The sequence below is a fragment of the Pygoscelis adeliae genome, unplaced genomic scaffold (assembly GCF_000699105.1).
Source record: "Pygoscelis adeliae isolate BGI_AS28 unplaced genomic scaffold, ASM69910v1 Scaffold7, whole genome shotgun sequence".
In the NCBI taxonomy this organism is placed as follows: Eukaryota; Metazoa; Chordata; class Aves; order Sphenisciformes; family Spheniscidae; genus Pygoscelis; species Pygoscelis adeliae.
In genome coordinates, this window is record NW_008825268.1 from 1,618,142 (window position 1) to 1,635,818 (window position 17,677).

The 17,677-nt window shown below is 43.5% G+C and overlaps 1 protein-coding gene across 2 annotated transcripts in view; it reads left to right on the top strand.

The window, feature by feature from the left end:
* IKZF2 (IKAROS family zinc finger 2 (Helios)) overlaps positions 1-17,677 on the top strand; it is a 109,567-nt gene that overhangs the window by 47,941 nt on the left and 43,949 nt on the right. Inside the window, exon 3 of one of the 2 annotated variants that reach the window (XM_009329643.1) lies at positions 12,366-12,632. In XM_009329643.1, the coding sequence (XP_009327918.1) occupies positions 12,366-12,632 (267 nt within the window). The remainder of the gene's footprint in view (positions 1-12,365; positions 12,633-17,677) is intronic. The other variant, XM_009329644.1, reaches the window with a different exon arrangement.

The following is a 17,677-nucleotide window of genomic DNA, read 5'->3' on the forward strand; positions in this document are numbered from 1 at the left end:
TTGGGATTGCTGGCCTTTGTTAGTGAGGGGAAAGGCAAGTGGAACTCAGATGTTACTCGTTCTGTTTGGCAGCAGGTACCCCAAGTGGGATTACTGCAAGGAAAGAGGGCTTGAAAGAGACCACGGGTACAAATCCATAGAAAAGCAGGCTTCATTAGTTTGGCTGGTCATGGATCACCTTACTTGAACACTAAGAATCAGTGGTGGTGGTTTCTCCAACCTCTTTGTCGGAGCCAGTTGAGCTGTTTTGATTTGCAGTTTCACATAAAAAAAAAAAATTAAAATATTGCCTACAAATTTCAGCCTAAATTGTTTTTGGCAAAGTGATAAGCAAGTAAAAAACAGGGCCTCATCGTAGGAAGTGTCAAGCAATCTTAATTTTAGGCAGAGATACCAGCTCCTCCTAGAGGAAAAGAGCCAGTACGTAAATAGCTCCCAACAGATCCTTTACCCAAGGAGACAAAAGGGTGACGTGCAGAAGTTGCTGCTAATGCCAAATTTAAGCTTTCCAATGGGAATGTGTCATGTACGTGAGATTTGATTTTGTCTGTAAGATGTGACTTGATGTTCAGGCAGAAGTGTTTCTTGATACTCTCTGATATTTTAGAGGTATTAACAGCTCTTCAGATCCGTTGGAGATCTTTGAAGAACATCTCCAAAGGTACTATCATGGGAGTTGAAAAAGGAGGTACCTTTTGAAACAGCAGTCAGGAATGAAGTTGCAGGGCTGCTGTACTCATCCATGGCAGGTGCTTGTTCTTTGACCGTCCCTGTGGCTATATTTACAGATTTTTATCTTTTGTTGACATCTTTAATGAATGTTTAGTAACAGTGAGTGGTGCTGCATCCCTTCCACCAGCCTGGACCAGAGGGCTGTTGTGTTTAAAGGGAGGGCTCCCAAAGACATCTTGTTGCCCAAAAAGAGACACTCTAACTGGGACAGATTGTAGCAGCTACAAGGTCCCTGCAGCTGCCCTGCTCTCCTGCTCAAGGATGAATGAAGGTGGGCCTGGGACTGTTGCCGGGGTAGGTTTGTATGTAATAGAAGCCAGCCCTCTTCTCTTCCCATCCCACCTTCTTCGTGACCCTGTGCCCCAGCAGGAGCAGTGTCCCTTTTCACCCTGTGTAACCTGGGCTGCAGAAGCTAGAACAAGGCAAACAAGGACCTTCCTTGATACTGCCCAGCCTCAGCCCCTTAATAAAACAAAGGACACACACTGCTTTACAGCTAACCGAAGACAAACAAATGAAATAGTTCTGCCGTCCATCAGAGAGGCTGTGTGCATGGCTGTACATGGTGGTTGAATGTGTGGTTTCCACGGAGTACCTGAGTTTATGGGATGCGTTTGGGAGAGGGCTGCGTGTATCTCCTGAGGAAGTATCAAATGCTTCAGTCTATGAATCTGTTATGTCTCCATCTTCTTGACTCTTCTGGAATAATATTGAGTGGTGCTCAAAGCCACTTGCAGCATCTTTTAGCTTGTTTGGTGGCGGTGCATCGTATGACCTCCTCAGCAGTCTGAAATGTTTCAGTTTGGGGTTCAGTCCTTCAATCCCTAGTCCTTTCTTGTTTGAGCAGTCGATGGGGGTATCCGCTCAGCGCTCTTGCGTACTGTGGTGAAAATGTGGTAGGTACTTTTGGTGTTTAAGTGGTTGATATGAGAAAACGTGTGTGTGTCCCCCCATTCTTATTGTTTTAATCTAACTTGAGGAAACATTCCTTACTTGTTAGATACGTAAATTTTTAGGTACCTAACTATCTGTTTTACTTGCCAACACCCTCCAGCCTCTTTCTTCCATCATCCCGCCACCCTCTTTCCTTCTCATTCCCTTAAATATGTGTAGATGATGAATAGCAAATCTTATCATAGAATTCTTCAGGAATATTTACTGTAGGGTTTTGCTTTTGTTTGCTTTTCTGGTGACTTGGAGATGGCATGGTGAGAAAAGAAACATGTGAGCTAAACCTGTTGGTTTGAACATTGTGTCAGAAAATATCCATAAATTGCAAGTTACTACACAGATGTATAGATTTAATGAGACTGTGTAATGCCATTTATTTATGCTAAAGAATCTGACACATACGGTACTGAAAAAAAGTTAATACTCTAAGAGTTATTTTATATTTTTCCATTGCCATCTGTCACTGCCTACATAATAATGATACAGGTGAAAGCTTAGCATTGCTTTAAAAAAAAATCAGAATGAATAGTCATTTAAATATCTTGCTGCTTTAATAGCTGGTGTGTTTTAAGTTGTGGGAAGGAGGCAAGAGAGATACCCTCCCCCCATTTTTAGTATTTTAAATTTGGGGTTTAAACAGATTTAGATTTTTGAAGTGAATTCTGAAAGTGGAAAATGATTATAAACTATTCTGTCCTTTAAATTTGGAAAAGTTAAGGGACTAAACCAGATTCTGCCATCCTTATAACACACCGTCACTGTCTGGTTCTCAGAGTAGCCCTTTCATGTGCATCTTTAGATGTAGGTGAATTTTTGTGCTCTAAGTTCTGCCTTAATGTGCTGAATTCAATACTGCTGTGGTCTCTGAACTGTGAGCAGGTCTCTCGAGATCCCAGATCCCCAAATCCTGGTCCCCACTGGCCATCTGAAATCAGTAAAGAAAAAAAAAAGTAAGGGAAATACACTTTTTCAGCTGTCTCAAGTAAAAATACATGTCTCAAAGCAGCACCGTGCTGACAGAACTCAGCATTTACAAAGACACTGGCTTTTAAGAGTTTTCCTTCAACTTTATGCAGTCATACTGTGGTTGGGCAAAACTGCTTTCCCTTTTTTTCTTTTAATCACGGTGGAGTCCAACACAGCAATTACTGTGAAGTGCATGGTGAGAAGTCCCTAAGCTCAGACCTTTGCAGTGATCCAGGGCTGCAAATTGTCCTATACCTGGGGATCTGCCCATTGCTTTGCATCAGCCACCTGCCTCCAAGGGTGCAGACAAGGCTTTGACTCAAATAAATAAATGAAACAGGTTTTGTTGTTAATCTCCTTTTTACAATGTAGTGACAAAGACAAAATATTTTTGTGGCAGGTGCTTATCCTATAATTTTCCATGGGTTGATGAGTTGGCGGAGGTGTCTCCTTTAGAGGAGGAGGACATGGCTGGGTCAGGTTGCATTAAGATGACTTAGAGTTTGTGTAATTAAAAATAAATACATCTTTTCCTGAAAGCTGTGAATGATCCAAAGGTGTAACTTTGTAATGAAAGCCTTTCACTTATTTAAAAGAATGTCTCTAGTGGTAAAAATGCCAGGAAATGAAGCAAGGTACCTGGTCCGGACCCAGGGAAATCATTCCACTGGCTTCAAACAACTTTTTCAGGTGTATTTTCAAATATAGTGCAGATCGCTAATGGAAACTTCCTTATAAATGAAATAATCATTACTGTTATAATTACTACTCTTTGCGTATGTTGGAAAGCATTTTAGGAAGTCATGCACTTTTTAAGAAGCAGAGATGACAATGAGTGAGCAATGAGGTTTTGGTCACTTTAAATCGATGTTATAAATCACTTTATTTTTGTTTATAAGAGGTGATCCATATATAGATGTAGTTTGTCAGCATTTTCCATTACAAACTTCTAGTTTTGGGTACCGTATAGAGCTCTCAGCAGCCTCTTAGAAAATCCACTTAAAGGTGAACGTTGTGTCATTGCTCAATGAGTATATGTTTCTTCTGCTCCCTTATTAGAATTTGAACCGGTCTTAAAAATAAAAAGGCGTTCATGGTCTTAATGTTTTGAGAGACAGAATGTTTCACTACAGGACTGAGTCTGATTTTATTTTTCCTCCTCTCTCTGCTTTCCAGTGTGTGTCAGAAATAACTCTAATGGAGTAAAAAAGAGCTGTGGTAGGAGAGGAGACAGACAGTATTTAATGTACATGTTGCAGACACTAAGAAACTTGCTTTAGATAGGCAAGGGAAAGGGCTGTGAAAGACCACCCACACCACCGAACCCTGCCTCCTGCAGTTCGTAGTAACTGTGAAATAAAAGTTTACAATGAAAAGGGGCGCTGGACAGCATCTGCTATGCGCCACAACCCCCTCAACATCACCTGCCCATCTGTAACAAATGTCATTAAGACAAAGGCAGAAAGTCTTAGTGATGATGGTATGCAGCAGGAGGGAGTAGGGGAGCACAGGGGCTGACCAGGTGTTGCATAAAGGCAGAAAGTTTGCCAGATGACATTTGCCCAGAAAAGCATGTTTCGTGCAACAGAAAAAGGAGAGGAAAAAGAAGAACTCTACTGCCACTCACCACATCAAAACAGCCCAAAAAGTAGCAGAACGAATAAACACATATCCAGCAATTGCTCCTGATTTGACCTTAGGGAAGTATCCGTGAATCCAAGCCTAATAACTGGCTTAGCTCAAGCATCAGTAGAGGGGACAGCAGCTAGGAGCCAAGTACCACTGCGTTCCACTTGTCTTTTGCAGGGGCCAGGTTCTGCCATTGCAAATGGATAGGGGGGCATGGAGGTGAGAAAGCTCCTCCTTGCACCTGTGGAGAATCGGCAGAAACCTTGTATTATGTTAAGCACAATACTTGTTGCACCATAATTACTTTGTAAGCATAGGCAACAAAGGAGGGGGAGGATGGGTCATCAGGAGTGCTTTTCCTACCCTGGGATATGAACACATGATTCTCACTTGTGTAAGCACAAGTTGGATAGATGCATTTGTAGGTGAAATTTGGCCCGAGGTCCTTCTGGAGAGGAATCTTGCGACACCGAGCAATCATATATATTCAATTAGGAGTTCTTACTCTTGCCAGATGGAGGTATGCAGCATGGGTGACCTGGGGCGAGCAAACAGTCATGCCTAAAGGCTGGGCATCTGGGGCAAACTCTGGTCTAGATACCACCATCCTTACTTATACCAAGATACTCCTTACTCAGCATCTCAGCCTTTGGACTTCAACAGGGTTCTCACTGAATGCTACTCAAAAATAATTGAAACTGTCAGAATTTGGTCCTGTGATAGAAAAGAAATTTCAGGTCTTAATGCTGCACTTGCTGGGGTGCTCTGTGCTTAAATCAGAGCCCTTCCAACTGTAACTGTGGTCTTTTCAGTTTAATATTTGTATAAGCTTGTATAGCCTTTTGAGCATAAAAGTTGTTCCACAGGTTTCACTGCTGCAGTCCTCATTCCTTGTGTCTGGCCGTGGACAGCTGGGCTGGGAGAAGCCACCTGGTATTTTAAAACCACTGCTACTGAAAGCATGCAGTGACATTCAGGGTGCAGCTCCACATCAGCCAAAGCTGATTCTTGTGATGGCACCGTATGGCTGGTCAGGGGCCTGATCCAGCTGAAAATGGTTGATTTTTCTTAGGAAGGCCAGTTTTCAACCAGATAGGTTTACCACCCAGTTCCATGAGCACTGGTGCCAGTATAAAGGATGGAAGAGGTGGGGAACGAGAGGATGGCAACCATGGTTTGTGTCAGCTAAAACCTGACTGAAGCTTGGCTTAGCTATGCAACCACATCCTAATTTAAACTAAACTTGGGTGTAACAGACCTGTTAGTCTACACTTACTGCGCACACCACCTCCAGAAGATATGAAATAAGTATTCTGTTGCATTTAGTGAGAGTTTAAATTGACTTCAGAGGTAGCAGGCTTAAACTGAGATTCTTCAATGTGAAAACTAAAAATTTCTAAGGATGCCTAAATAAGCTGATCATTCTCACTGAATTTCTGGCGTATTAACTACCTCCATGTGGGCTTGAAGAATCCCGTTTGTAGCATGCAGAAAAGGACTCTGCACAAAGCTTCTAAATCTTTCCTTTCCCTCCTTCTTCTTTATATTGGTTATGAAATACTTGGTTTGATTTAACTATTATAAATGGACATAACCCTGATGAGGTCACAGTGACAACATGGTGTCACCATCTAAGACTCACACTGGCTAAGTGGCCAAAAGATAAATCTTTGGCAGCTTGCAATAAACAAATTTGACACCCAGCATCGGGGATGTCCATGTGTAATGTAAGAGGCGCTGCTTGGGCTTTTGTCGCTTGACTCGAGAAAGGAGTTGGGTAATTCCCTGTTCTTTGCAGGTGACGTTCACCCTCATTTGTTCCATCCAAATACAGGTTCACTTCTCTCTAAGCCTCCAGAAAGCTTCAATCTACTGTGAAAGCAGAACTGGCTCCCTTGAAACAGACCTTTCTAACCCCAAACTGAAACATTTTCCATTACAGCTTTGTTAGGGTAGTGTTGCCTGCAGGTGTCGTTTAAGAGACATCTTCCTTTCTCCTGGAGATCATGGTTATCTACCCCGAAGCAGGAGATGTGCTGCCAGTGCCTTGAGCAGACCTGACTCCTTATTCCTCAGCATCACACCTACGCAGCTTTGGAGCGATACCTGTTTTGCACCAGTGCAGCACGAGGAGAAGGGGAGGCCTGTTCATTTCTCAGGAGCTAAATATAATTTCCAGTTAATTTGCTTTTTAATGTCAACCTGTTTGCCAAGTGCTTTGTGGCTACGAGGCAACAACAGACCAGATTCCTCCCTTGGTTCTGCCACTGCTTGGCTGGCATAAACACCCTTTGTATGCCTGCCTTTTTAAAAAGGGAAGATTTGTGGGTGCTCCCTTGTGTACACATTTAATAGCTCACAATTAAGCCAAAACGGACTTGAAAAGCCTCATTAATTAAAAGCCAAATTCTACCAGCAACAAGAAACTGAAAGATCAAGTTTTCTTTTCGCTAAGACCCCTTTATACTATTCCAGGAGGAAAGTATGTTTAAACATGCATTAAAGTCTCGCTACACTTCTCGAGTGGTGTAAACATCCTCTTTAAGGACCCTTTTTGCTACCAGAGTGCTCTTAGACTGAACAAGAGTCAGGGCTCATTGTTTCCAGCTTCTGACATTCCTTACCTTGAATTTTCAAAATCTGTCAAGATGGAAGAGTTCTCCCTCCTGCCTCCCGCCTGCCCATAATTTTCATTTTACAAAACATTTGTCGGTTTGCCACCCCAGTTCCTAAAATTAAATGTATTCCACTCACTATTACTGAGCACTTTTAATAGTATAAAAGCAGGGTATTTAATAGTATAGAAATACTCCACATCTGAGTCTTGCGATCTGTAAGAACTAGGTACCCAGGTTCAAAACATGCGAGAAGCTGGGTCATTTTCTATTTGTCTTTAGCTGCCAATTAGCAATGTCATTAATCCACTGCCTAGAAGAAGTTCATGATTAAAATAGACGGTGTCACTGACCATTGACGAGACAATATGCAGAAGGTTGTACTGTATCTGCCTGTCACTGTGCTGCGGTAGTTAGAGCTCGGTCTCATTTTCCAGAGGGAAGTAACAATTTCTTAATTTCTTTGCGTCTGGGGTAAAGACAGACCCATTATCCAGGCTTTGAATATTGCATTATATCGTCTTCTGGACAGGGAATCTGCAGCAGACCCCGGGAGAGCTAATGCACCACCTGCCCCCCCTCTATCAGATGAGTTTGGTTAGAGAACACGTTGTGTCTGCATTAGCTGCAAATGTCCTTCGCTGTGTTCGCCCACAGAGCCACCCCAAGGCTCTTTGGGGGCGGCAGATTTGAATTTTGCCTCCTCAAGGATGAGTATCTGAAGCTGGGCCAAAGCTTTGTTTCCTGCTGGCAAGAGAAGAGGGATGGGGGAAGAGGCATGGGAAGGCTTGAGGGATCAGGCTTGTTTTTTCTGCTGCTCCGGGGGCAGCAGGAAGAGGCTGGTGGTGCACGGCTGCTGCCCGGAAAGGCTAACCTCTAGCTGGAGACCACAAACCCTTGGTGACAGTGGCCAGCCTGGTTTTCCAAGGCCATAGATAAAATAAGCAACAACGCTAGGACAGCAGACAGTAGAGGAGACAGAGATGCACAGTCCGGCTGCTTCCTCCGTGGCGTGTTGGACAGAAGGAATTTTGTTCTGTAGTGGGAATTGCACTCTAGCTTGCTTGCTTAAGAAAAAGATGACCAGTGCTTTAATTTACACCCCACCTGGGGAATCAAATCTCTCAGCAAGACAGGAGGTTTTTTTCCCCCAGATCTCACTTTTGAGGGAAACAAATTTCCATGTCAGAAGATGAAATACTAAGAATATTTTTCTTAGGTAGGTCTTCCAATTTCTGGTTTGTAGCTACACTAATTTGTGGGTGAAGGAAATATTTTGGTACTGAAAACTTGCCAAAATGCTGTTTAACAGGGAATTGCAGTTTAATTAGCACTTATGAGACATTAACAATAATTGTATTCAATTTGGCCACTCAGGATAAAGTGTGATTCAGGATCAGCTGGTTGGTGCCCTGAAAAAAAAGAAAAAGAAAGAAACGTTGCTGTGTGGTCTGGTGAATATGTGCCATTAGCTTCGTGTTCATAGGTAGAAGCTTTTGTGGCTGCTTTTCTCTTTTTTTTTTTTTTTTTTTTCCCCCAACTACACAGTATGGGAAGAGACTCGCTGCAATTATGAAGTGTCAGAGAGTTTGTATCCTCCCAGAAAAAGCAAATCACTTTCTTTTTTGCTTTTTTTTTTTTTTTTTTTTCCCCCACAAGGTGTTGTGCTAGACTGGGAGAAAGTGGAAGGAACTTGTATTAACTGGAGGGAAATGGTTTGACTTCAAGTTCATGCTTTTGCAGCGAGCTGGATTACAGTTTATCCCTGCTATCTCTTTTGCTGTGATTTTTAGGAAAAGTGCCAAAAACTTAAATTTTTTTTCCCATTTACTTATTTATGCTTTGCTTTGCCAAGGAATGAGAAAGCTTGCCACTTTTAGCAAGTGTGTGAACAAGAAAGGCGAGGGAAACCCAGGGTGGAATTTGATGCGGAGACTTGTGTACAATGCAGGACAGCCATAAACATCCCTTGAATATTTCTTTTTTATTTTCAGCAGAGTTCATTATGCTCTCTGAGTTTGTGACTGTAGGTGAAAACGAAGGCAGTGCCACAAAATGATTGTAGTTTCAAAGGCTGGCTGAGAACAGAGAAAACAAACTATATGCAATTTAAGCGCCTGTTTGTATGCAGGCTACCGCACAAGCCTAATATATACACCAGTATGATGTAAGGCAGTGGCGATGACCTGATTAGCAAAGCCCTTGCAACGAGCTGAGGAGATCCCTGCTGCACCAGTGCACCCCTCCTTGGAGACCTGTGACTAGTCCCAGCTGAAGGAAACCTTCCTGCAGCAACGAGAGCTAGCAGAGGGTTTCTGAAAATGGCAACGACAGTGCTCTGTGTGTGAAGGTGATGGAAGTAAGAAGAGTAAACAGCCTGCACAACTTTGCAGAATAGCTGGGATATTATGAAAGCTGCAACATTAATTACTTGGGCTTTGTGAGCTACGTTTGCAGGAGTTGTGGAGCACTGTGTGTTTGGGGAGGTTGCATTTCAGCAAACGGCTTGCTCCGTTTTGTTGTGCTGTTTATCTTGTTGAATGAAAGCCATCATTCAGCAGAAAGAAATGCTAGGGCAAGATAAAGTAAGTGATCTTCCAGTTTGTAAGCTCTTGCAGCCTTGCTTTCATATGTGCTGAGCAGGCAGAGGTCCACAGACTTGAATGGGAACTCGTGGTGCTCAGCACTTATTACAGTCAAGCGTTTATTATTCTATGTCAGAGAAATAGAGACAAAAATTTATCTATGTATGAAGACACGAGATACAAGGCTTTCTATCTCTCTTGTGAGTACGTATAAATATACACTACTGGTATGAGGTTTTTTGGTTTTCTGCATTACTGTGTGTGGAGAGTGTACAGGCTTGTGGCAGAAACCCAGGGTTTTAGGTGAGGAGCGCAGGGCACTATTTCTGGCTCTACCCTAGCTACTTGTGTGGCCAAGTGTATTAAATCCTGCTCCTGAAGACAGCAAACCGTTTATTCAGGCTTCATTCTCAGACTTGCTGAATACCCCAAAAGGCTGCTATTATTAGAGGGAACTGTCATTCCTTAGCTCTGAAAGTGGGCCGTCCATAAATCACCCACGCGTGCTTTCCACAGGGTGGTGGGACTAGGACCTTAGCTTTCTCCCTGCCAGCCCATGGAGCTGGCAGAGCTCCCACTCTTCCTCCCTTCTGCTCAGCCCCTCCATCGAGGGTGCGTCCTCTGGCTCACGAGGCTGGCAGTGGCTGTGCCACCCACTGTACCTTGGGCTCTGCACAAGCATCGGATGGCTTCCCATTGCTTCTCTTGCTGCCGTGGTGGGGCAGGCCACCTCGCGCTTGCCATGCAAACAGCCTTCTGTTGACCTGTTTCTGCCTTTCTTCCTTCCCTTGTTGAGGTGGTGGTGGCCTCGCAGAAGAAGCTATTAAGAAACGTATCTTGTCCTTGGGGTATGATTTGCAATTACATAAAGTTTACAGCATCTTTTCACGGCCAGTAAGAGGTTGCTTTCATCCACGTATTTCCCTGTGCATGCTGTTGGTACCAGGGTTAGCACTGTGGAGCAGAGAGCCGTCCCTGGGGGACTGTGCTCTTCCACCACGCTGGGTGTAGGTGGGGATGGCCATCCTGTGCCCAGGCCAGCATAGCTGCACGCTGCCCCCAGGCAACTGGCTGGGGCCAGGTCATGGTCAAGTTCTCAGTCTGTGCCATTTGTTTCTTTTTTTAAACAATAAATGCATCTCTGGCAACAAAAATATCAATTCCCTTCTATAAATGAAGTACTCAAATATTTCCTAGTTACAGACCGTTTCAATGACGGTGCCTGTGCTGATACTAGTCTGCTGTGATCTGATCTGGCCGTGTCCTTGCTCTGGATGGGCTTTGCCTTAATAGTACTTTAATTCCTTAGCTCCTATTAGTGCCTTGATGAATGGTGGAAGAAGTGTTTCAACAATTTTATGATTAAAAAGTAACATCTTACCATTGTTTGGTCTCCGGTGCCTTTGCCCTGTTCATTATGCTTTACCTAGGAGTAACAGCAATGATTTAGAGTTGCAACATCAATATCAGTCTCTGAACCTTGTGTTTTCTTTACCTGTAAATTCTGGGGAAGGAGGAGAAAGGAGGATGAAGGAGGAAGTCTAAGTACTAGGGTTTGTTCTTCTGACATTTCCAGGCCTGCTGTTTGAAACTGTGATGCCTCACAGTAATCAGACACATTTACCCCTAACTTTCTCGTTGGGTTCCCGGACAGGGTCCCCTTGGGCGGCTGCTCTGGAGCATGTCTGGCTCTGGAGACACCAGCTAGGCCCAGGGCACACAGTTGCACTCCGGGTCCACTGCTGTCACCAGCACTCGTGCTAATGGCCTTAGTACAAAGGTCAAAGACTGCTTAGATATGAAGGCTGAATCACCTCTTTTAAACCCCTCAGCAGGATCAAGGCTTAGGGAAGCAGGCACGTGGGTTTGCCTTCTGGCTGGCACTGTGGATGGAGTGTGACTCTGGGACAGGCCTTTCAGCAGTTTCAACCAACCATTGAGGCATTGAAATGGGGGTGTCTGGTGATTAAAACACCCCTGCACCAACACCCCTATGTGAAAAAGCCTGATGCATTCATTTTCTTTAAAGATTTGCTGATCCCACAAGCTCTTGCTAGTTAGAGGAGGTTTGTCCTGTGACCTGAGGATCACAGAAATCAGTGCTGAGCCCGTCAGTCTAACCAAGCAGATACGAAAGATCTTCAGCTGCGCTTGTTTCACTTGCAAATATAAATAAGCCAGCAGCATAGGTCTCGCTTGAGACCTGTTTGCTTGGCAGTGTCCCATTTACGTGAATCAGAAGATGGTAGCAAAAAAGCACTGGAGGCTCATCCAGAAGTTGGTCTCCTCTCTATCAGGAAACCTGCCTGTGCAGGCAGGGTGATTTGGAGATTACCGACACAGCTCACAAGCCCGGCTTCACTAGGTCCCTGCGTTTTGAACAATCCTGCCTGCAAAGGGTGCTTGCTTCAGTGAGCTGTGGTGGTGCAGTGTCCTGTCTTTGGAAACCCTGCGTCTTGGTGCACTAGGCAGGAGAGACCTGGAGGAAGCAGCTCTGTCCTTTGCTTTTGTGACTTGGGCCCCTTGAAAGGAAGGGGGGGCTCCTGTGTTTCAAGCTGAGAAGTAGACGGTTACTTCTTAAGCCTGCTGCATCTCTGCAACTTCTGGTAGGTCTCTGGAGCACACCGTGCCTTAGTTTCTAAGCTGTAAAGTAGGGATAGAAATTAGGAATTTAAAAAAAAAAAAAACCACACAACCACAAAGTTTTGAAGAAAGATGCAGTTGTAACTTGTGGTGCCATCACCAATGTGAGGCCCTCATGTTGGTTTGAGCTTCAAGGCTGTGCTTTAATATTGATAACAGTAGAAATTTATCATGATATTAGCGATTGGGAACTTAGAAAATACACGTTTTTAATTATTTTTTTTAAATTTTTTTCTTATTTCAGCAAATTCAGTAAAGCTAGAAATGCAAAGTGATGAGGAATGTGACAGGAAGCCCCTGAGTCAGGAAGATGAGATCAGGGCTCATGATGAAGGAAGCAGCCTGGAAGAGCCCCTCACTGAGAGTAACGAGATGGCGGATAACAGAAAGATCCAGGAGTTATCAAGCGAGGGAGGAATCCGGCTTCCGAATGGTAAACTGAAATGTGACGTCTGTGGCATGGTTTGCATTGGGCCCAATGTGCTAATGGTACATAAAAGGAGCCACACTGGTAAGCAGCTGAAAGAAAATCTGATGACTGCCTGTGGCGTCTGATGTTGATATTACCTGACAACTCTTCTCTCTTCCCTTTTCATTCATGGGGTACCAGGAGGCTGGGGAGGGGAAAGACGGGCTGTGTTGTTTTGGTTCTCCCCCTGCTCCCCAAATTCTGGTGATGCTGTGTTTCTGGCAAGCATGGTGCTTCCTTGACATTGATTTCCAGCCTTTTGTTCTTAAAAAAACACAGAAGTCTGGAAATCACCTTTTTTACTGTTTTTGACATTCTCTGGCATGGAGGGGTGCGTGTGTGTGTTCATGTGTGTGTGCACATGTGCAAGGCTTTTGAGCCTTTAAGGTGGGTCTTAGATGGTCTTCCCTTGGAGGTGCTCACAGGTAGGCAACAATAGCAGCTTCCTGGGGATCTCAGACCTAGTTTGCAAGTGGCTGGGCGTGATGCCGGAGGCCCGGCAAACCTGGGATTCGCAAACCCTGCAGGGGACACACTTTACCTAGCGATCTTGAGGCCAGGGTGGGCTTGCTGCTCATCATGTGACAGCTCCATCAGGGAAACCTCACCTGAACCACTCTTGTGGGCTAGCGCTTGTCTCCCCCTCACCATCCAGATATCATTTTTGTGACACCTTTCAATGCTTGCACTCTCCTATCGTTTATTTTTATTACTATTAGTACTACTACTGTTTGGAGACCAAAACAGCTTACTAGGCTTATGGATTTGAGAATTCAAGAGGCAGACAAAACCTTTGCAATATGCTGATTGAGCGGGCCTTTGGAGCCTGAAAGATGAGGCCTCGAGTTCAAAACAGGGAATTTCAGAGGATTTTTGGCTAATATGACAAACTGGGGTGCCCAAGAAACTGGTACTCGCTTGCCTCTGCTGCTCCTCTGGCGGGAGTGACAGTTACCTCTAACAGGATAAAAGTACAGATGGTGCCGGAAGACAATGCTCTCCAGTCTTGCAGAGGTCTACCTGGCAGAGCCTTTGATTTAAAAAAGCACTTAAGCTTGTGCTTAACTTTTATGAGATTTAAGCACATGTAAGTCACCTGAAGTGCTACAATATATGCTTAACTTAAGATACACACTTAAATCTTATTAAAGTTAAGCACAGGTTTCTGTGTTGGAGCCTCAGTGGGTGTTTGTTCTTCATATTTTCTGGACAAAATGAAAGCTACTTTGTTTTTTATCTTTCTCTGCTATTATTTAATGGGGTGAGAGACTCACACTGACTGTGAGATATCTGCTAGGATATAAAAAGAAAAGTGGGGTTTTAAGGTAGAGTAAGAAAGACTTTGTGTAATCCCTCTGTAAACCTGGTAGTTTGCAGTCAAGTAGTGTGCTCTTGCTGGGAAAGAAATCAATACAATTTCTGTACAGAGCAATAATAAATATGTATTACATAGTTAATGCCCTGTATGTAAGTTGTATTGATAATAACTTAACATAAATGTATAATGCAAAACATTGCAGTATCATTTATGATGCAGTCATGATTTCAGACAGCAGTTACGACAGGGGAAAAGCATTAGCTGGAGAACCAAAATCTTGATTAACAATTTGAGATGCTATTATTAGGAAAGGGAGAGAGAATAGAGTGTAACAGACTGAGTCCCCAGCTTTCAACTTCCCTAAAAGTTTTCACTGGCACTTGCACGTATCTGAGCATATGTATTGTATGTGCATCGGAGTCCACGTATTTGAACTTGAGCAGCTAAATTAGACCTGCTAAATTTAGGTTTAGGTACTTAATTAAATGGTCTGCATTTTTTGAGATACTGAATAGCTAGTGCATCTTTTAAATACTGACAAGCTGCCTTTTTCATGTTAAAGAAGACATGCAAATTCAAAGCGAACAGAACAAAATCTGATCTGCGTGCAGGCAAGACGGCTGTATGCAGGTGCATGGGTAGGAATTGCATAACATAGCTTTTTCCTTCGGGCTACTGCTGTTTCCTCATAGAGCTCTGACTTTTCCCATCTGAGCAGAGGAGCTGTGATGTATTGCTCTATACAGATGATTTCAAGCATACAGAAATGGCATTCCTTTTAATGTGCAGCTCAGTGCCCTACTCTGTTTACTCTCAGTAAACCAGTTGGCAAATTTTGCGGGGGATTTCCCCCCACACACACTTTGTTTGTTTGTTTTTTAATACATGCTGCTACTTCACTGTCCACAACAGAAGGAGAAGTTTGCTTAGATTTCCACATCCTTGATTCTAAGGAGTATTTTTAACATACTGGTATCTATCTTTTAAAGTGCAGTCTTTTAAAATATATTGCCACTTCCTCGGCAGCCTGGTGCAGTGGGCTGGCCCCAGTTCTGGAATGAGCCCTGACCTGTGTATAGTCTGGTTTTGCAGCCCAAGGGAGAATGGTGGAGGGAAGGGAGGTTGTCCCTAACGAGTGGAAACGGATGATATTCTTTATCAGCTAATGCAACTGGCATGTAAATCCTTACCTCTCAAAGCCAATTTAAGTATGTTTTGGGAGCTGAATCCCGCCTTACTCTTCTCTTTATCTGCACACAACCAAAGCATGGTCTGGCCAGTTGTTTGCGTTGGCAAAAACTAAAGTCCTTTTCCCTTCCCAAAAAACCTGTCAGCATTCTATGTAAATCACACAAAATGCTGCGGTCCGTAGTAGAGACTGTAATTTGCATGTATGCTGGGACGAGAGTGTGGCTTTCCTTACACTGGGGACCCAGGCTTTGCGAGAAGCTGTGCCATATGGCTTTGGCTGCGTTATGCACGTAAAGGGGCACAGTTTTCTCCAGCCATTATTCATCTCTTCCTGAGGAGCAGTTGTCTTCCCCTGCCATGTTATGGTAGTTCAGTCAAACAGATACAGGGATGGGGAAAATAATCTGTGCCGTGGATGAGGCCAGAGTAGATGAGCTCAGTGTCCCATCTCTCATCCTCATGTGCTAGAGCATCCATTTCCTCTGATGCCTGCAGTTGCCTCTTCCCGTGATAGACCGAGCCAGGGATTTCCCATTCATCCTTTGGATCTGCATGAGCACTGCCTCGTGTGTATGGTGCAAGCGATGCTTTGGTCCATGGCACCTCTGTCACGGAGCCCTTGCCATTGCTTATCTGATACCACTGAACACAACATTTCTCTGAAACACTGATAATTCAGGTGAAGTGTTTTTGTAATCTGCATGGCCATCAGGAGAAGGCTTTTCTATTTATTTGTCATTGCTGACAGAAAATAAATAAAATGCTCAATGTGGGAATTAAGTGTGATGCACTCCCTGCTTCAGTGAGCGGGATAACCACCCCCCAGCCTCTCCCTCACACGTCATGCCCTTGTGTCAGAAAAATAGCGTGTGTCAGGTTTGATTTATTTTCCGCTTTTCCCATAATATCTTCTTTTGGTCCAAATTTCATATTCTACAGCACATGCCCTGAGTTGCAACATCTTTATCAGAGTTTTTTGTTAGTGCAGGAGATGACTGGTCACATAATATTGCCACTGGATACTCCAGGGGCTTGTGCTTGGGGACGCTGAGGGAAGGGGAAAGGAAGAAGATAAGGCTTTCTGCTAGTGGGCCTGAATTAAAATTTCCTCGCTCCTCATTTTTGGCAAAGCAAAAACCATTTGCTGGTACAGCCATGCTGCTGCCTCTGTGATCTGCAAGGTCCACGTGTTGTTCTCCCTTGCACTGTGAATTGTGATTTTTTTTCTCCACCGTAACATCCAGTTCTTTATCTAGTCCACTGCTGGATTCTGAAACACTTTTTATTTCTAGGGAGGATTGGGATCATCCTCATTGTTTTAAGAACACCCAGAGCTTAAATGCATTCTCTGTGTGGATGCAGCAGGACAGTCGCACAGGAAAGCCAGGTTCCTGGGTTACAGGGCATGACGCAGAAGGCAGTGGGGATAGCAGTCTTGCCCCATTCTCACTTTGGGCTGCTGATAGGTTATTTTCAGGCTTTTTTGGGGTGCTAACCACAGGAGGGTCTCAGATCTTTGCTTGCACTCCACGTGCATTTTAGTACCATAAAGTCAGTGAAATGAGATACATTATGGTAGTTCAATCAAACATGAGGGAAATCTTCAAGTTCTGCTTTAGCATCCATAGCATTATAATTGAACATATGCAACACTGGAACTCTGAATGCTATTTAATTTTTTTTCTTCATGCAGAGTTCAAGTTTTCGGGCCACAATTAATAAATGAGGAAAAACCCAATTGTGCTGTTGAGTACAAAAGACTTTTATGCCCAAAGAGCTAACCAGGAACAAATTTAAACAAATGGTCATATTAACAAATTACTGTTAACTGTGTTGGACTGCCTGTCTTATTCTTCTAGTGGAAAGGTTTTATTTGGTTTAATTTGTAACCTAGTGCAGGCTCCTACCTCTTGCAATAGGAATCGATTTGGCACTGAATCAAAAATTGTAGGTCCAAATTTCTAAACGTGATATTTTCTGCTTAGGTTCCTAACTCTCATTTTTCCAAAAGTCTCATTTTCTACTTAAGCATAAGGAAGGAGAGCTTAGGTTTTTTAAAATTGCTCTCTGTATAAGGATGTGTTTTACTCACAGTACTGAGTAGCTAAACTCTTCTGATATTTTTACCAGTTCACTTAAATGATTTTTCTCTCTTAAGAATATGGTCATAAATTTGTGTACAGAGGACACTTGGAAATCACCCAGCATTTCCCAGGAATTTTTCATGAGAGATTTGTCACTACTGTTTTATAATAAATTGACCTATCTGGAAGTAGGTTTTTCCCAACAAAAAACCCTAGTAAAATCACTGATTTCAAGTGATGTGCAGCCTGTTAAGTGAATCTGATAGAACAGTAAGTAGGTATGCAGACTAGATAGTCCCTAGAACAACAGATACAGAAATGGAGCAAAGTCTGCTGCTCTATATTTTGCTTGGGTAAAGGCAGGTTGCAACTCACTGCCTGTCAGCGTGTTGGTAAGGCAGCTAGTATTTCATTTGTGCTCCTGGGTCAGAGCAGAATCAGAGCAGTTGCAGCATCTGATGAATCAGGAGAAATGTTTCATTTTGACTGAATAT